Source organism: Martes martes (genome assembly GCF_963455335.1).
Source record: "Martes martes genome assembly, chromosome: 8".
NCBI classification, from domain to species: Eukaryota; Metazoa; Chordata; class Mammalia; order Carnivora; family Mustelidae; genus Martes; species Martes martes.
Window position 1 is genome coordinate 57636104 of NC_137895.1, and position 20977 is coordinate 57657080.

General features: G+C 42.4%; 1 protein-coding gene across 2 annotated transcripts; it reads right to left on the minus strand.

The window, feature by feature from the left end:
• Positions 1 to 368: 368 nt before the first annotated feature.
• On the minus strand, positions 369 to 20470 carry ARHGDIB (Rho GDP dissociation inhibitor beta). Of its 2 annotated transcripts, XM_080811703.1 has the most exons (7): positions 20311 to 20362; positions 18671 to 18792; positions 10974 to 11157; positions 10241 to 10324; positions 7468 to 7544; positions 3339 to 3402; positions 369 to 1072 (listed from the first exon to the last, which is right to left on the minus strand). In XM_080811703.1, exons 3-7 carry the CDS (start codon positions 11149 to 11151, stop codon positions 873 to 875), a joined length of 603 nt encoding a protein of 200 aa, XP_080667829.1. In that variant the 5' UTR covers positions 11152 to 11157; positions 18671 to 18792; positions 20311 to 20362; the 3' UTR covers positions 369 to 872. The 2 variants fall into 2 exon arrangements, with proteins under 2 accessions (XP_080667829.1, XP_080667828.1); XM_080811702.1 differs by lacking the exon at positions 18671 to 18792 and having other exon boundaries at positions 20311 to 20470.
• Between the last annotated feature and the right edge of the window lie 507 nt (positions 20471 to 20977).

Genomic DNA, 20977 nt, shown 5'->3' on the forward strand with positions numbered 1-20977 from the left:
GGGTCTTATTCTCCAGATGATGGGATTATGCTGAAAAATCATAAGCAGGTAAGAGGCAGTGTCTGATTTGGCGCACAGGTGCCCTTGGATATCCAAGATGGGATTTCCATAGGCCTTGGGTTACAGAGGTCTCAAGCTCAGGAGAAAGTTTCATGTGGAACTATTACAAGGTGAAGTAACTCAAGATTTCTACTACTCATATTCTGAGTATCCGCTGCTCATCGCACTGGAACTGGGAGACCAAACTGTTCCCAGTGATGTAAATACCTTTTCTCCTGTGTCCAGCCCACATGCCCTCTGAGGAAACTCACAAAGGTAAACAATTAGTTATCATATTTGTTTGAAGGAAGAAAGCAGGGAAATGAGGGTCTCAGTCAGATCATATAATTGTTTTATTCACTCTCTTGTGCTGTTTACAGTCTCCCAGAAAAGAAGAACCTCCACTGGTGGGGAACGTGGTTAGGGACCTTCACTGAGCCAGCAGCGACCACAGAAGAATCCGGGGGTGGGAATGAGCTACTGTAACCCAAGGCAAAAGGACTGTTAATGATGGTTTGCCTATTTCCTGGCCTCTAGCTGCTCCAATGGGAAATGTAGAAGGAAATATTAAATGACTAGGTATTGGAATGAAGAATTTTGAAGAACCAGCCATAATGGGTGGAAGGAATGGGCAGGATTAAAGCCTGGGTTTTAAGCTTCTTGTGCTAGAGAACACTTTGAGAGACACTGCAGGATAAGATGTGTTGGTAATAGAATGTGGGGCGCATTGGGGAAGGGATCCAGCTGTGAACAGGGAGGAGGGCCAGGGTGGTGAACGTGACTGAGAGGGTACTTCTGGATGGCGATGTAGGGAAAGGGATGGGTGGATGTGCTCATTCTGTCCACTCCTTCTTAATGGACAGGTTCCATTCCCAGGTAAGGTGGTCGTGCTTGTCATCGTCGGTGAAGAAGGACTTGTTGTGGTAAGTGCCTCGGGCCAGCATGCCCTTGGGAGCCTCCTCAGTTGGAGTCAGGAACTCATACTCCTCTGGCCGAGGCCCGTAGCTGCCAACCATAAATGTTGCTTTGTCCACTAGGAAGAAAGACAAGTTCATTAGGGTAAGTGTCTGACAGAGGAAAAGCAAACACAGAAAACCGGAAAATTTGGAGCACAGCCTACACTGACCAAAACCAAAAGCCATAGTTTCCAAACCTCCCTAAACAACAGATTTACCTGGGGCATCTTTTCTTTTTTTTTCTTTTTTTACCTTTAAATAAATAATATATATATATATATACACATGTGTGTGTGTGTGTGTGTGTATTTTATTGGCGTGCCTTTTAATAATACAGTTTCACTCTCAGAAACTATGGATTAGTAATCTGCTACGGGCAGTGTCAAGAATCAATGTTTTTATTTTATTTATTCATTTACGATTTTATTTATTTATTTGAGAGAGAAAGAGTGAGCAAGAAAGAGCACAAGCAAGGGGAGGGTCATGGGGAGAGGGAGATGCAGACTCCCCGATGAGCAGGGAGCCCAATACAGGGGCTCCATCCCAGGACCCCAGGGATCATGACGTGAGCTAAAAGCAGGAGCTTCACCGATTGAGCCACCAGGTGCCCCAAGAATCAGTGCTTTTAGGAAGCCTCACAGCTGTTGCTATCAGGAAAGTTGGGAACTTAGCACCTTAAGTCTATGGGGCTCAAGACTCTTCTTTTATGGAGATATAGCAGGTTATACCATTAAAAAATTCCTCATTATGGGCACCTGGGTGGCTCAGTCATTAGGCTTCTGTCTTTCGCTCAGGTCATGATCCCAGGGTTCTGGAATCCAGGTCCATGTTGGGCTCCCAGCTCAGCAGGAAGCCTACTTCTCTCTCTCCCATTCCCCCTGCTTTTGTTTCCTTTTTCTCTCTCTCTGTTAAATAAATTAAAATCTTGTTAAAAAATCCCTCATTAATTGAGACCTGAGTTCTGATCTCATCTCTGCAACCACTTACATCAATATGACATTTCTGGGCCTCTGTTTCTTTCTCTACATAATGAACGTTAAGGACTTTCTACCTACAAACTATCATCCTATGAACATATCCATTGGGGAGGTGAGGTAACAGCCGGTGATCAGAATGAACAGAAATAATGGATGGAAGAATTGCATAGAAAGGGAAAATCAATAATTTGGTTAAAAAAAAAAGTGAAAAACTGGGACAAATGTTGAAAATAGCCAACCAAAGTTATTAATAGGTGAATAACTGGGACGTATATTAAGAAAAAGAGGGCATTAGAAAGTATAACTAAAGGTAGGCAGGAGGAGAGACAGGCAGGCAATGTGTAGTTGGCTGTTAAATATTGTGAATAAGTTTGGAGGAACAGCTACAGACATATCATCGTCCTCTTGCCTAAGTGAGGCAACATAATCTCTTTACCCAAAGGAAAACAGGAAACTGAACTGCTTTGGTCCTGGAAAGACCAGTTAAGATCTTACAGGTCAACAGCCTTCTGTGGGATTTGAGCAATTGAATTGAATTGAGTAATTGAATGCCCACGTCATGCACATTTGTCCAACAATTTCCCCTCAAACCCTTTGTTTATTATTAATTTGGGGGAACTGACCTATGCCTTACTGTTTCCCACCCCTCGAAGAAGAGAGCCCCCAAGGTCAAAGGGAACTGTCCCAGTACTTCTATCACCTTTCCAAGTTTCATTTCACCCTGTCCGTAGCATCGGAAGGAAACTGAAGGCAGTTCCCCAAGGCACGTACAGTTTAGGTACAACTTGTCAAGGGCAACTGAAGACCAGATAATGTTGTGTTATGTCTCCGTCATAGCTTTTCTTAATTCTAGAAAGAATTCTCTTTCTTTGTTTTAAAAATTAAGTGCTGCCCCGTGCTCCCCCATCCTCACTCCACACCTGTCCACATGCTACTTCCAACTCTTATTCCCAAAAAACACGCACACTGCTGGATAGAACCATAGAAACTTCCAGTCTTGGATTTCGCTGACCCTTAGGTTTATACCTCTGAACTTCCTTTTTATTTTTTTTTAACTTTTGAGAGTTTTTTAATAGACTCCATTTTTATTCAAATTTATCTTGGTTACTCTTCCCCTTTGTGAATAATAAATCACAGAAGCCTAAGGCTAAAGATTAGTGGTTGACCCAGTCTAAACTAGATCTCTGAATGTAGGGCTTGCCATTAGTGTCTAGACAGAAGTATATGTGTGCTCTTTCCTAGGGGGAGAATCCAAAGCTTTTTGTCAGGTTCTTAAATGAGTCTGTGACTAAAATTGTTAAAAAGAAGAAGTTTAAGTATCAGTGGGGGACAGAGTTTGGGACAGTGTGAAGCTTGGGTCCCTTACCTTTCACCCCAGTCCGGTAGGTATGCTGAACGTATTTCAGACCCGACACAATATCCCTGTTCACCTGTAGGTGGGAAGGATCCAAGCAATTCAGATTAAAAACGGTCTCTCATTTCTCCCTTTCCTTTCATGCTTATCCTATCTAGCTGAGTCTTCTTTGAGGATGAAAGAAGGTTAAGATTTAGTTCAGAGTAAGTGTTACTATTATCATTTAGTGTGGGCAGCAAAACAGAGATTGGAGAGAGGAGGTCCCAAGAGTCAACATTGCCAACCTGGTTTTAATCATCGAATACTGCCCTGTTTGGTTGGGGGGAAGGAGGTGCTTAAATAAAACACTGTCTCGATATTCTTCATTACATTTCTCCTTCCTCTAAAGGTCCAAAGAATGATCTTGAGCCCCCCCTTCCCAATACTACTGGCCAGAACACCTTCCTTGTCTTAGGAAAAGCTACAAAGGTACCAATGGAAAATGTTCTGTGAGTGCCCGAAAGCCCTAACCTCAGAAATGATCCACCTAGCATGAAAAACAAACAACAAGGAGCAAAGCTGTCATGGAAAATCATGTCTAGAAGAGGGTTGTGCCCCTAATGTTGCTGAGATTGGAGTCTAAAGATGAGGAGTTTCTGCCCCACAGAAACATCCTCCCTGCAAATAAATAATGGGTAAAATCCATTTGTGTCTGGCAAGCATTTTGGATGGCTGTTCTTTACAGATGTTTTCTGAGATGTCACCACTTCCCTAAGCCTTTCAAAGAAATGTCACTAAAACACGATGAAAATATACACAACCTAAGCACTTTGTTTTTCCATGATTCATTGTACCTAGGACTGAACTGTTTGTCCATTAATTTTATACAGTGCTCGCATTTATACAAACAAAGTGGACATTGTGTCAGTAGGTGGAGAGCCTGGTGAATTGTTCACCAAGATGAAGAATGAAAGCATCTTTGAATAATTTCTCCCCACAGTAATTATAGCTGCCTTTTTGTCTTGGACAGAGTAATTAAACCGATTTATCAGTGCTATATTTTGTTGCGTTGGCGATAAGGCGGCACAGCAGTGAGCACGGCCAGCTTGGGTTTGAGACTGTCACTCCTTTAGAATCTATGGTCTGAATCTGTCAAAAGCAGAATGAAAATAGCTTCATTGAAGAAATTGTGTTAAAATGACACCCAAACTTTCTGACCCCTCTGCCAGATGTGGCTCATGCCTATAGAAAAAAGTGAATGCATTTTTGTAGAAGTCTCTAAGCTCTTCCTTTGGTCCTCATGGGAGATGTGGTCTGGTAGCAAAAAGTCTGAAAAACAGGAATGGTGATTGCTACTCAGCAATAAGGACTTCAAATCGGAGTCTGCTGTTTTTCTGCTGTTCCATAGAGGGATTTATTTATTTATTTATAGAATTGGGAGGGGCAGAGGGAGAAGGACAGAATCTTTTTTTTTTTAAATTATGTTATGTTAGTCACCATACAGTCCATCATTAGTTTTTGATGTAGTGTTCTATGATTCATTGTTTGTGTATAACACCCAGTGCTCCATGCAATCCATGCCCTCCTTAATACCCATCACCAGGCTCACCCATCCCCTCACCTGCCTCCCCTCTAAAACCCTCAGTTTGTTTCCCAGACTATATAGTCTCTCATGATTCTTCTCTCCCCTCTGATTCCCCTCCCCTTCATTTTTTCCTTCCTTCTCCTAATGTCCTCTATGCTATTCCTTATGTTCCACAAATAAGTGAAACCATATGATAATTGACTTTGTCTGCTTGACTTATTTCACTCAGCATAATCTCCTCCAGTCCCATCCATGTTGATGGAAATGGTGGATATTCATCTTTTCTGATGACTGAGTAATATTCCATTGTATATATGGACCACATCTTTATCCATTCGTCTGTTGAAGGTCATCTTGTCTCTTTCCACAGTTTGGCTATTGTGAACATTGCTGTTATGAACATTGGGGTCCATGTGGCCCTTCTTTTCACTACATCTGTATCTTTGGGGTAAATACCCAGTAGGGCAATCATTGGGTCATAGGGGAGTTCTATTTTTAACTTTTTGAGGAACCGCCACACTGTTTTCCAAAGTGGCTGTACCGCCTTGCATTCCCATCAACAGTGTAAGAGGTTTCCCTTTTCTCCACCTCTTCAACACTTGCTGTTTCTTGCCTTGCCAATTTTTGCCATTCTAACTGGTTTAAGGTGGTATCAGAGGGAGAGAATCTTAAGCAGGCTCCATGCCCAGCCTGGGGTCTGACATGGGGCTTGATCTCAGGACCCTGAGATCCTGATCTGAGCTGAAATCAGGAGTTGGATGCTTAACCTATTGAGCCACCCAGGTGCCCTGAGGGTTCATTTAATATAAATGTATTTGAGATGGGTATGAGAAAAATATGAATATTCTCTTCCTCCATCTGCAAGTCCCTCCCCATTGCTTCCCCTCATCCCAGGAGGAAAAAGCCTGTGGAAGTCAAAGATACTACATTTCCTTGGGAGGCAGAAGGAAAAGGTGAACAAACCAGAAGAACCATCCCAGGCCAGGTTTTGGAGAGAGCCATGAAGTTTTTGGAGGAGGGGGGACGTAGAAAGAGAAGAACACGGAGCACAATTAAGAGAGAGATGATGCAAGAGGATTTTAGGATGTGTTGCTGTGGTTATAAAAACAAACCTTCTTGGATATTTTTCAACAGATGTCACTAAAGATTTAAATTGCTTCTCAGTTATTTCCAGTTTTGGGCTGGCGTTTCTGCTAACGGTAACTCCATGCTGGGACAGGTTGGTTAAACTTTGTGTGGGTTACACAGAGAGAGTGGTTTTTCTCTTGTGTGAGAAAATGCTAAGCCTCTGCAGCAGATGGGACTTGAAAACCCCTTTCTGTGCCCCTCCTCCATCACCCTGATACGTAACACCGACCACTACATTCTCTTTGGCCTTCCCACCCATAGCTGAAGCCCATGCCCTAGACCTTTCCTTCTGATCTTATTCCCATCAAAAGTTACCTCTTCTGTTTCATTTGGTACAAACCGGCTTACCAAAATGATAAATGAAGGTAGTAGCATTAATAATTAAAAATTCAGCTAATGCGTAACCCCTTCTAAGCTTATTTGGATACAGTGCCTTGGGTATAATTCTAGGCATATTTGGATGCAATATCAAACTCTCAGGTGCTTCAATAATAAATATATAGAAAACAAGCAAGTGAACCGTAGCTCAGTACGCATGACAGAGTAGGCATTAATAAATATTTTCAGAATGAAATTATTTTGAGGCATATTTATGTGTGATATATAGTGATTGTTACTAGATCCTGAATCAACCCTGCACCAGGGGCAAAGAAGAGTCCAGTGTTCACACACAGAGGGCAGATGGGGTCTTCCTTGGTGGCCCTGAAGGGCCCTGAAGGATATGGCCGAAAAGGGCAACCAAGGCAAATACAAGCAGTTGAGAGCAAACAGTACATTTCTGACTTATTTGGTTTTAGCCAAGATTATTTTTCTTTTTGCTTTTGTCCGTTCACTGGGGTATGTGTGTATTCATTATATGTCAATTTATCTCTTGCTTAGTCTTGCTCTTTCCACAACTATAATTGTAATTCCCCATTATTTACCACGGCCCACATTCTCTGGATGTATATACTCACTGAGCAGTTAGAACCGAGGCTCTAATTGTTCTATTTCTTACTATTAATCGATTCATTCCTGTGTCAATTTCTCAATACATATTCACAAAATATCACTTACAAAGTTTTGTGTAAAATGTTGGAAAGAAGAGATATATAATCTTCCCCTTTCTCAGGGTACTTGGGCGGTACAAGGAAGAAATGGCAAAAATGGTACAATATAAAGCAGGGTGTGCTTATCGTTGGGAGCTTTCAGAGTTCATAGAAAGAGGGGTTCTGTTGGCTAAGTGATCAACGGAGAGTTCAGGAGAGGGTCCTGGTAGGGAAAAGGCACGAAGCAGGGGTGGGCCTCAAAAGATAGAGCTCAGAGTTGGGGAGAGGACAGTCCAGATCCAGGGGGAAAAAAAGAAACAAAAACTATGACAACATGATAATGCAAGACATTTGACTTTTTCTTTCTCTGATTATAGGAAGAATGTAGACTTTTAAAAAACATATGTGGCAAGATACTTACTTTGAAGTGAATTTTGACTCTGTACTCAACACCCTCCTTTAGCACAAAAGTTTCTTTTTTGAGAGCTTCAAGATCCCCTGTAGAAGTAGATTTAGAAAGAGTTTATTCTCCTCAGAAGGAGAAACACAAGGAGATGATGGGAGTTTAAGCTCCAGAGCTGTTGGCTGCGCCTGTCAGAATAACGTGGTCCACATGGCCCTTAATTCAAAGAATATTAGAGTTTACACACACACACACACACACACACAGACTCACACACACACGCACTTGCAATGCCTGAAATCTTACAGGTATATGTGAAAAAAACTGGGGTAGCACTTTCTCCCCCAAATTTGATGACAACCTTAAAATATAGAAGGTATTATCAGCAACGGGTTATGCATGACAATATCTTTTTTTTAAAAAGTAGTTTCCATGCCCAGCATGGGCTTGAAATCATGACTGAAATCATGTGTGAGGGGTGCGTGCTCAACCAGCGGCCCTGACAATGTCTTTTCAAATTGTCAATAATAAAAACAAGTTTTAATCAGCCATCCTAGAAGAAAATCTGAATTACCTTTCTATTTTCTCTGTTGAAAATGATATGACATATATGGCTAAACAAAAAGATGATTAAAGAATGTGTCCCTACCCCTCAATAAATAAGAAAAATATTATGTAAGAGCACTAGCTATTTGTTCTTGTAGATTTGGTGATGTTTGTGGCATTTCCTAGCTTTAAAAAATTTACCTGTTTTGGCTCCCTTTTATCATTCTAAATATATATTCACTTTTGTACTTTACATTTGCAGATGGAATCTCATATCATTTTTCTTAAAGAAAGTCTCTTAAGTGATAAAAGCTTTAGGCTTTTCTGCCAATGGTAGCTCCATCCACCAGGATCTGACTCTAATTCTTGTGTTCTGGTTAGAGAGGTAATCACTCTCTGTTCTTCTCCCAGTGTGATCCTGTATCATCTGACATTCTGGGGTGAATGTATATGTGTGTGTGTCTGTGCATGTGTGTGTGTTTTGTATAGTTCTGTGCATGTGCTTCATGCCATAGTATGTGTGTGAAGTGTATCTATATCTATATATCTACACATACACTATGTGTATATAGTATGTATATAATATACTATATATTTTTATATACACTATATATTATGTGTGTTATATACACATATATTCTGTGTATGTATATATACACGCACACACTATGTATATAGTATGTATGTATATTATATGTATATAATATATAGTTTGTATATAATTATATGTTTATTATATGTATGTATAATGTATATTTATGTACATATACACACTATATATATATGGTATGTATGTATATTATACACTTATAATATATACTATATATTTTCTACACAAACTATATGTGTATTATGTGTGTGTGTGTGTGTGTGTGTATGCTGGGATTCACCTCAGGAACTTCTTCGTGACAGAAAACCAAATTTGGGCATCCTGATGGTAGGAAAGTGAAGGAGACTGAATTTTCCCTGCAATGTGGTCAGACCCTTAGATTTCCTGAGCGCTAATTCAGACCTCATCTCACAAATTAACGGTTGTACCTGCTAGCGTCACACAATTTCACACAGGAAGAGGCCTGAGTCCTGGTGAGAGAAAGAGAGAGAGAGGTATTCTCCTAGAGAGATGCTAGAATGTGGGGGTAGGTGAATTTGTGTCTGCTGTAATGATTTCAGTTGAAGGGGAAGTGTGTCTTCTCAGCATTTGATTTCCTCCTTCAGACAAATACAGCCATATAAGGTAAGAGTGGATGTGCCCTGTGAGAGGGGAATCACCTCGCTGCTGAGCCTACCCTTCTGGAGTCACATTTGCTCTGTCTCATGAGTCCACCTTTTGAACCCAGGAATCATTTTTTTTCCCTGAAGAGCTGCCTTGGATGCCTTCAACCTCTTGACTCTGCGGCCCTTTTCCTCATTCCTCTCAGATGCAGATTTCCCCTATAATACCCACCTTCTCAGCTCTCTCTCCTCAAGATTCAAGTGTCAGGAAAGATCTTGATCATTGTCACAATAAGGGGAAAGGAAATTTTTTGGGGGGCGGCGCAGAGAGAGAGAGTACAAACGGGGGAGAGGAAGGGAGGGAGAAGCAGGCTCCTGGTGAGCAGGGAGCCCCACTCAGGGCTCAATCCCAGGACTCCGGGATCACGACCTGAGCCAAAGGCAAACGCTTAACAGACTAAGCCACCCAGGCGCCCCAGGAAATAACATCTTAATTTGTACATTTTTAGTGGGGGAAGTCCCTTGTACAAGAATCAGAGCTTTAAGCTAAACTAGTATGTATTTAATAGTGGAATTCCCAGCACTAATTAAAAGATTTTTAGATGGCTTCTTGCCTTCATGGCATTTCTCTAGTTGATATAAGATCTATATTCTCTGATGTTTAAAATGTATAAATATTACATTTCAGAAGTATACAACTTGCTTCATAATATTTCCATCACAGTCATTTTACATGAATAACTCCCCTGCTGCTGCATGGAGATAAAAATCACAGGTAAATATGATGATACAAGTAAATAGATCCACTACTTACGACTGCACCGTCTTCAGTAAAATAAAGACAGAGAGTGGGCTTTTCATCAAGCGTGGTAAATACTGTGTACCCTGAGAGCAATGATTTGGAACTGGTCCCAGCATTTTTGTATCTGGGATTCCCCTTACTAGTGCTTCCTTTTGCCAGGAGAGGGGCAGACACTAAGTTTTCCCCGTGATATACTAGGCCCCTTAGAATAGAACAGTTGTGTCCACTTACCAGTGAGGTCCATGGTGATGGGTCCTGGGGCACTCTCACAAACCAGGGTAAGCCGGGTGACCGTGACATTGGGGGCTGTTGGGTCTGCAAGATTCAAAAAAGAATGTAAGCCTAGGGAAGAGACATGTGTGTACAGTGTATGTGGACATTTTAAGTGGGAGAGTGGGAACATAAGAAGAAAAGTGATATCTCTGTCTGGAGTGGAAATAGAAAGGGAAGTGGCAGGTTCCCCATGCTGGTCTCGACGGCCTTATAAATTAGAGTGGTGCTAGTTCTGCTTCTGGAACTCGGAGGTCCACCTTGTTATCAACAGCAAACATTTCCTGGGTGGCTATGGTCAAGTTCCTCTGCTCGATGAGCACTGCCCCTCTCTATCTTATTCTGTTGTTGTGTCTGTGGAAGAGATGAATGGGTAGGCAAGGGAGGAGTGAGGAAGAGAAAGAGGAAGGAGAGAAAATGTGAGAGCATGGAGAGAATGAATACAATTCTAAGTGGAAGTCTGGGGTTCTTTCTAAATCATCCCCATATGTAATTTTTGCCTATTTCCATGCTGACTTGTGCTGTATCTCCAAAAAAGACTTCATGCTATGGTCTGTAACTTTACGCAGCATATAGAGATTGTGCCTCACTCGCTTAGCCCTGGCAACCACTGGGTAGTCTTTCTTCCGCACCTGCTCCTGAGTTGCTGAAATATATGCCTTCCACCTGCCCACCCCCAAGCCCCTCCACACACCTGCCACCACAGGGCCGTCCCCCAGAAGTGTTTTCTTATACTTGATTAGACTTTCATCATCTTTGTCCATCTCCTGTAGTTCTTTCAGAGACTTCTGAGGTGGAGGCTTGTAATTGAGCTTGCTGTCCAGCTCATCGACATCCTCCTCCAGGTGTGTTTCTGCATCCTTTTCAGTCATTTTGATCTATTTCAGAGAGAGAGAGAGAGAGAGAGAGAGAGAGGATGATAGTCCATTAGCCAAAAGTCAGTGGATATGAAAAAGGTTTGTGGGGCTGCTGGTAGCACCATCCTGACCATAATGGGCTTCTGTAATCGTCAGTGATTTTCCAGGATATTTTTTCCTAGTTTAATCTCTTTATTTTTCATGCAATAAGCATATAATGCCATTAGTCTTTTCTCTGACCATCCTGAATTTCTCTGTACTGTGGCCAATTATCTCTTATTTACCGAATAAACTGACCAGAAAGAAATAGCTCATTTGTGAATAATGTACAAATGAAACAACACAACACAAACAGTCCCAAATAATGAACAGATAGCCCCAGTTCAAACAATGATAGGAATAACCACAGTCCTCTAAACCCGGCCACTCCTCTAGTGTCCAAGTTCTTAGCATTGTACCATCCCTGTTGTGATGGTTTCAAAACACATGGAACCAAAGAAATGGTTGGCTTCTTCCCATTAATTGAATCTTTCCCTGAACTCCTGAGATACTTCAAAGGTAAGTCACGCAGTGCTGTAGACTGCTGTGATACCTGCCTGAGGTGTCTGAATGGTTCCCATCCAACACTGCTAATAACTCCCTGAGGGCAGCAGGCACTAGGTTCTGTGCTTCTCTTGAATCTCCCATAACCGAATAGTGTAGGCATTTTATAAACCCTCATGGTTTGACTTATTTGTCTCTATATCTAAAGATCTTCTGTTCCTTTGAAATGACATAAAAATAACAAAAGACTCTTTAAATTCCTTCAGACAAAATGGGAAGGGTTAGCATGTCTTTATTTTACTTTTCCACCGATCTCCCTTTTCTCGTCCCCTTCCCTTTTGGTATCTCCCTTTCCTTGCCAGACAACTGGTGATTTTATGCTCTAAGTTCTCACCTGGGCATACCCTGGAGTCTGTCTTCTTCTTTCATCATCTACATTTACTTGCTGTGTGTTAAAATATTGAGGGGAGATTCTAATAAAATGATTCACACTTAATTGTTAGTGACTGAATAATTGGTTTAAAAATTACTCATTTTAGGCCATGTATAGTCAGAGATTTTCAGAGCAGAAAGGAACCATAGAGGTGAGATATTCCAACCCATTATGGAATCATTGAGAAAACTGAAACTCAGAGGTTAAGAGAAATGCCCAAATTTTCATAGCTGGATGAATTGCAGTGTCTTAATAAAGAGGAAGAAGTCTTTACTGAAAGAATTTCAGGCCTGTGGCTTGCAGCAATGGAGCTATTTGGGGAAACATGGGAGGTATTTGGGCAAGGAGATAATTTCCTGATTTCCTGTAGTCCTCCCTCAAGAGTGTCCTCCCTGCCTGTGGTTAAAGACTACATTGTTCCTAAGTGGCACAACTCTAGACAGTATCTAGCACATCTCATCTTGAGTGACTCTGCAAACCTCTGTCAAGTCCCCCAGGGGGTGAAGCTATCTCCGGCCAAAATCAGCTGTGGTTTTGAGTTTCAAAGTCTCCATCACTGGCATCAGAAAGGAAAATAATTTGGAAGCAAAGTCAAACAAAAACAATTTTAACAGAAAAAGAAGGAAAAAACAGAGAATAAAAAGAAATGGTATCTCTTGGCTCATCAATCCTCTTCTAACAAAATAACAAGCCAAACACCATGAGCTTGATCAAGTCTGCAAACAGCATTGCAATGCCCAGGCCCACTTCCTGTGCAGGAAGGAAGCATGCAGGTTTGTTCCTATGGCAACTCTTGTCTCAGTGGAAAACTCAGCACCATTCATAACTAAGCCTCTCAAGAACAGCATAATAAACATCATGACCAGCTCAACTCATATTCCAAACAACACTCAGGGAAAGTGAATGAACTGGTTGGAAAAATAATGAAGAATGCAGTGGGTTGTGGGTAGCTTGAGGACAATCATTAAGGGGCAGATGAAGAGCAGCCCAGATGAGATTAGTCAGAAGAGAGAGGTTCTCCTTTGGTGACACCCAGGAATCTGACCAGATACCCAGAGTGGACATCACACAACATACATGTGGACAGGGATGCCTGAGTGACTCAGTCAGTTAAGTATCTGACTCTTGGTTTTGGCTCAGATTATGATCTCAGGATCCTGGGTCGAGCCTTATGTCTGGCTCCACGCTCAATGCAGAATCTTCTTGTCTCTCTCCCTCCTGCTCTCTTCCTCCTCCATTCTCTCTCTCAAATAAATAAATAAAATCTTAAAAAAAATACGTGTGAACAGATCATCAGGAAACCTATCTACACATGAGGATGTCTTGACCCTCTTAGGACTCTCTGGAATATATCGCTTGGTTCTAACAAGTCATCTGCTTGAAGTCTGACCATCAGAAGATAACATCATACCCACCCATTACCTAGTTCAGGTGATTTCCATAACCTGCAGGAAATTGTTATTCTGCACCCTGAAATCTCAATTTTGAAAGGTGAATGAGAGAGAAAGAGAGAGAGAGGGGGAGAAAGGGAGAGGAAAAAGACAAAGACATGATCTAAGACAGGATTCAACAACATTTGTGGCATCATTGGCAAGTCAATTTCTCAGTCATCTAGATCTAGATCTTCTTAGTAAATCTGAGACTTCTGTCAATTCTAAATTTCCTTGATTCATTGGAAACAGATATTCAATAATTGGTTCATACAAATGAAATGTAAATTTATTTAAAAGACAGGTAAGAGCAGAATATAATATGAGATTCTATATAAAATTGTTGCAGTAAAGAGGAGGAAATTCAGGACCACATTAAAATAATTTGATTTAAATATATAGCATATGAAAAAATGATATGAAGCCAAATGACCCCAAACCAGCTCAATCTGGAAAGCAGATTAGAAAAAGATGAAAAGATACTAATACAACAAGTAAAGAACCAGAAAAGCAATTCTCAAGGAAAGCTTCTTTAAAGCATAATATTGAGAACCTACTCTTTATAAGGCTCAGTGCTTTACCACTTACTGGTATTTAAGTTACTCTCCAAAGTGGAGAAGGAGCTGTGGGATAGACAACCACCATGGTTTGATTGATGTTTCTTAATCTTTCTGGAAATTACAGGTCTTTTTAAAGATCTGGTGAAAGTCACAATCCTCATAAAAGGAAAAAAAAGAATATGCCCATGAGATGCTACATGCAATCCAGAGGCTCATAGACTTTACTAGAGTCCAAGATTAGAAACATGACCTTGAAACTGTGACTTCTTGGAAACATGAAGCAGAGAGTTGAGTGTTACAGTGGAAGCTTTCTTCTTTTGGAGGCCTGGAGGCATCAGTGACCCAAACTAGCTTCCAGCCAAGGATCATGTCTATCAAACCCCAAACGCTGGATATGTAAAAGCAGGAGATTTCAGGTAACATCTGTATCTGAGAGAATATGAACACCCAGCCTGGCAGAGGAGCAAAGGTGTGTAGGGCACAGCTCTTGAGGGGAAGGGTTCTGAGATCACTCTACCTGATTTTGGGTAATTATCTCTTCATTGAACTAGTTCTCACCATGCACAGGTGGTGTTTCTGGCTTGGCTACTAATCAGCTGTCACACCCTGAGCAACTGGTTTACCCACTGTGGTGCTTATTCTCCTTCTCTTGAGGTTTGGGGGTTGGAGCAGACCACCTCTAGGTGCTTTCCCTTTCTAAGTTCTCCATCTGTAGATTTGTTCTGCCCTGTGGACATGCGTCAGCTGAGTTGCACACATTCAATTACCTTATTTCACTTGTGTACAGAAGAGACTTATCCAATCACTCTTTCATTATCTCACATTTGTCTGAAGTCCCAAAAGAAACAGCATTTTTAATTTCACAGTTCATCTCTGAGGAACCCTGGATTCTGCCAAAGCCTCAGCCATCATGGCTTCCAGAGTTTGATAATGATTTCCCAAACTACGTGTGTGCTATACATGTAAACATATAAATATACATGTAAACTATGTATATATTGACCACTTATATCAGTCTTCTCTCTTTATCCCCCCATTTTACAGTGGAATATGCCCAGGAAAGGGAGAATAGGCATTTTATGGAAATTCTACAACTACCTTCAAGTATCATCCAAAGAACAACCAGCTTTGTTATTGATGATGATAATTATAATAGTTATCATACATAATGCTAAATGCTGTCCTGAGGACTAGCTCATCAGTCCTCACTACAGCCTCGAGGGCGGGCATGGTCTTCATGCTCTTCTATAGGTTAGGAAACTGAAGCTCAGATATGAAGCTTGCGGAAGAAGACCTATTGTGTAAGGGGCAGAATTGCCATCTCCGCCATCTTGTCTGGCTTGCAGGTGCTATGCTCTGTTGCTCCAGCTGTCTTAAGTAAGAAGTAAAAATGAAATTGTAGAACCCATTAGTCACCTTGGGAATCTATCCTGAGGGTACACAGGCAGTAGGAAATGTGCTTCTTTGCAAGCCTCTGCAGGCTTTAACGAGGCAGGGAGGCATCACATAGAGAGGGTTTCAGGGCCACTCTGTCCCGTGTACCCTTGCACAAGTCTCTGAACCTCTCTGTGCTCCAGTTTTGTCCTCTGCAAAATGAAATCATTGCCTTAGAAGGACCTCTGAGGCCTCTTCCTAATTCAATGACTCTAATGCTCCTTTATTTAAAGAAGCCTCTGAAATGAGAAAAGAAAAGAGGAAGTGGAGGTGGGTTGGGGAGAACCCAGTTCATCTGTGTAGAACATTCTGGCTGGCCTTTTCTCACCTTCCTCTGCAGCTCACCCACTGTTCCACAAAGAGCAGAGGTGTTTTCTTTGCTTGGAGGTCATTTTGACATTGGTTTTTTGACACAGTAAAAGTGAAATGGAGACTGAAGATTTATGTGTTAAACAAGGTTAGTGTGCACTCCATCAAGACCCAAATTACATATTGGTTGTGTATGTGTGTGTGCGTGCTTACTACTCATTATCTTTATCTCCTGCTTCACAGATGCCTCCACAGATGAATTTTCACAGTGAACCCCTCACACCCTCCTGTGTGCTAGGCAGGCAGGCAGTGTAAGCACAAGGTGTGCTGAGATAGGAACTTAATCCTCTCAGGCTCAATTAAAGTGCCACATTAAATTAGAACAAGTTACTCGTGGCATGACTATGCCATAGCACACATTGGTGATTTTGCTTGCAAATCCAGTGAAATGTCCAAGATACTGAAAGTGAAATACACTCAAGAATTTGCACCAGTTTCAGGATAGAGCCTTGTCTGATTCAGTGACGCAGTTCCAAAGAAGTGGAGGGCAAGAAAAGGTGAAACTCTTGAGTTTAGATGAAACAGATCACCTGGCTACTTCAAAGAAAGGTGATTTTCAAGGCCTACTAGGATCTGGACTTGGAGTCTCGTGGGCCAGAGATTCACAATGTGGTTCTGCGTTGCCTTATTACAGGACCTAACTAAGCAAATGATCGGCCTCACCGAGCCCCAGATTTTCTACCAGTAGTGTGGAAATAATGATCTCTCTTCATGGGGTTGAAGAGTTGGAGGAAACACATGAAAAGTTCTCAGATGATCCTGGCCAATAGTAGATGTTCACTAAACTACCCGTTCTCTTCCTCTGCTCCCTGCCCTATGGGATGGTCTGTCCTGTCGCACAGCTTCTGTGAAGTGAGGTAACTGGCTCCCTGGGCACCGAATGCTTTCCCTTGGCACTGTGGTGTTGACAATGTCCACTCCTTCCATCTTAAAAATAGATTTTGTTTCTTTGAGGAGTACGGAAGACACAAGAAGTTCTGGGAATTGCGAGAACTGTTTATTAACTGAATCAAGCTTAAAATGGGAATATCACTATTATGTTTCTTTAAAAAGCTTCCCCATGAACAACTTAATTTTAGATTCTATTTATTGCTCCCTTTCCTAATTGAAGCCAGAGTTGACTCTGCGAATGACGAGAAATGACAAAAGACAACAGGCGCAGCCAATGGAGAGACTATCCTTTGGCTCTGGAGCAAAATTATGTGGAGACAGATCTCGTGTTCCGAAGTTGCTAGATGATGCTTCTAGATGCACAGGTCATGAATATGAGAGAGAAGAGGTGGAGATAACAAAGGGACAGCAAAATATGGAAGTACCAGAAGTAGGGGGATTTCCATCAGAGAAGTGCTGATGCAAGCATTGGTATTCTCTGTCACCCTGTCATGTCCTCTCCCTGCTGACAAGGATACGTCCCACTTTCACTAAACCTGGGGCTGCAGCTCTAGAGCGGGCCATGGAGAGTTGGGCCATCCCTGAAGGATGGCCGACATGTCAGAGCCAGTCAAGGATTTGGATCTGCTTTGCTGCCTGCCTGGTGACTGGTCTTATTTGAGGACTCCAAGTTGATCCCTCGGGACACCAGAAGCTGTCTTGGTTCTGGAGTCCTCTGTGGTTTCTCAGTGTTCCTTAGCAACATGGAGGGTTGGTGCCTCCTGGGCTCCTCAGGGCTGCTCTCTACCCTGTTAGCTCTGTGAAGACCATCTGAAAGAGCAAAGCTGAATGAGGAGAACCAACTCGGTGCCTGAGAGGATGGTGTCTTGTTAGATAAAATAAACATTAAAATCAATCCAGAGAATGATACACATGACTAGAAGCAGAATTCTTTAACATTTCCCTGGGTGGGAGCAACGAGACGTTCTTCCCAGCACACTCACAGTATACTCTTCTAACCCAGATTTCTATGCAAAAGGAGAGAGAACTCGGGGGCCCCACTCAACCTTGCTGGGTGTCTGCCCTGTGAAGTTAACCACGCTGGGTATTTTCACAAATATTTATTTTAAATAATCCTTGACAAAAGCTGCAGCAAGGAAGCCATTATTAAGCAAAAGACTAGACTGCCATAACTTGAGACAGTCACAGAAGTTTTAAATTCAGCATGAAAAGGGGTCAAGACACGATCTGTAACCACGGGTGCTGAGGAGAAAGCTCAGGTGAATTTGTACCAGCTCTGGCTGCGGACACCAGAGTGTGACATGGCCCAGAGCGACTGGGGAAGTGCTTACTAAAGGGATAAACGTTGAAGTCGCAGGCTCCACATGAGAGCCACCCCTGGACATAGCCTCTCATCCAGGGCCCCGGACAGCATAACACTGCCTATGAATAAGGACGCCCAGAATGTGGCATTAGAGAAAATCCGCCCCCCCCCCCCAGGACATTTCTTAAAATGTCCTTCTAAGGCATTGTAGCTGTTGGTTCTTTTTTTTTTCTTTCTTTCTTTTTTTGGTGACTTTAGTCAAATAATTGAACACTTCGGAGCCTTACTGTCCTCTCAGGATTCAAATTGGAAAGTTTCTACCACTAGGCTTGACATAGAGAAGGCACTCAACGGATGTCGGTTCTTTTTCTTTATCTGCTTTGTTTCCAGTCCCTGGGGCTGCTAGCTGAAATTTGTACTATATTGTGCTCCCATAAATTGGCCCGGGCTGATCTTCCCGTCAGAATGACTTCGCTGTGGTGACCTTCCACTGACAGCAGAACCTCAATGTTGCTCCCAGCCTACTTCCCTAGGGACAAAGTCATGCTCTCCCAAACAAGCAAGGACTAACCTCCCATCCCTGGAATGTGCCCGAATGTGTCCATCAGCTTTGGTTCAGCTGGAGCACGGTGACTCCACATGTGCCGGGTCTGAGTATCCCGAATGGAGAAGGAACTCTTCTCTCAGAACTCTCTGCCCATCTCACAAAAGAGTAAGATGATCTTATTACTACGCTTGTGTCACATTTGGATTTGGGAGGGACGTTTTCTTGTACACTTAACAAAACAAAGCGATGGCAAAGATCCGCGATGTCTGCCTGGGCAACGAACTCTGGATTTCCCTTGCTTGATCATTCCTGCAGGGAGGCTCCAACATGCTAATGCTGATTTCGGTGACTCTCGGTCTCCATGTGAAAGAGTGACTGTGGGGCAGATCTCTCTGGGAGAGCAGTCCGCCTTCCTGGACTGTGCATGGAAGATCAGACCCAGGCCACAAGTAACCCTAAGTCTAGAGTGTAATAACAGACTAGGTTCATAAGACATGCTGACTGGGGCCGCCTCTAAAGGGAAGAATTTCAGATCATCCCTAAGGCACTTCTAATGGTCGCCAAATTCAGTCCTTGACAATTTGAAGGCTCGCAGTTCAGATATTCTAGCGGGGCTAATTGGATTTTTGTAGAACCTGTCTCTTAATAAATTATTTGGTGCCTTCTCTGCTTTTAGTCCTCTCGGATGTAAAGATTTTTTTTTTTTTTTTTTTAGCAATAACAGGAATGAACTTTCTGCCCATCTGACTGCAGGAATTTTTATATATATATAGAATATATTTATATTTAAGATATTTATTTATTTGTCAGAAAGGGAGAGACATAGAGACAGAGTGAGAGAAAAGAGCAGAAGCAGGGGCAGCAGCAGGCAGAGGGAGAAGCAGGCTGGGGCTTGATTCCAGGACCCGGGGATCATGACCTGAGCCAAAGGCAGATGCTTAACCGACTGAGCCACTCAGGTGCCCCTGACAGTAGGAATTTAATAAGTGGTTTTTGTTAGTGGTAGAAATCAATTCCACTGTGACAAATGAGTAAATAACAACGTGTTCTACCGTTACCTCCCCTTTGATTGTTAAATTCCATAGTACTCAAAGGAAGGCTTTCATTATGCATTTCTCTTATATCACCAGAAAAATTCTTTAGGGGAAAACAGTTTAATGTTTGACAGCTTTGTGTCTTTATCTTTTTTCCTTTCAATCAGTCTCTTTACGTCTACTTAAAAACAGGAAACCACATATCTCCACCCCAGCAGCAACCTTTCATCTACTAGCATGTTCCACACCAGTTTGGGTCCACAGTCTTTTCACTTCTGAACTTGGCTGGATGCCCACCCCTACCTTGTAGGAAACCCCTCCGGGCACTCCTCAGGAGTTACACTCATGGCCCTTTTCCCACACACTCAGGATCTCATCCCCCGGGCTGCTGCGGGGCGCGCCCTCCCCTCCTTCGCTGAGCTCTCCTCTCCCCTGAGTCATTGCTAAGATTCCCTGCTCTGACTTCCCCTTCTCTGCAAACTGCTCTTACCACCTCCTTAGTACTTTCTTATCGGTTTCAAAGATAATCAAGAAAAATAAACTGGAGAGGGTCGTCGCCTGGTTGAGAGATCGCCTGCATTTGCCTGTGCCCACCTATAGCCTCCCCCACCCCGAGGTATTTCAACTTACATTCAGTGGCTCACGGCTCTCTGGGGTGCCTCTGTCTCTCACTCTGACTTCTGAGTTCTGGCAGTTAGAACAGGAAGGAAGTTAGTGAGGAAAAAAAATGTTTTAAACCTACTAGAAGAGGAAACCCTGGGCTGTCTCAAATCCTGTTCCTTTGCACTGCGTATCTCTTGATCAGTCAACTGAACAGTGTTCTTGTCAAGTAATGGCACAGGTGTGAGCATGACCGCCCGTGTGAGTGTGAACGTGGATATGCGTGAGTGCTCGTGCAAGGGCATCGAGGCCATAGCCTCTGAGCACCGAGGATCATTGTGCAGATATGTTGAAACAAATTAAGTCGTTGCAGTGCATAAACTTAACTGAGGCAAGTAGCCGAAAACCAGCAGCAGTAAATTCGCATGAGCTTTACTTCGTATCACTGACTTCTGTTCCTATGTGGTCTCTGCCAGCTTTCTTATCGGCCAGATATCTTGAAAGTTTGCTGGCAGCCAATGCAGAGCGCTAAGGAATTATAAATGTTAACTGCATATACTTGGCCCTCAAACAGGTTTTTTGGAGTTTTGTTGGTTATAATTTCAAAATGTAGCTTTGCACTGCAGCACAATCAAATGTTACTTGTAGTTTTCACTACTTTTTTAATTAAAAACAAGTAAAGCACTGTTTTCGATTA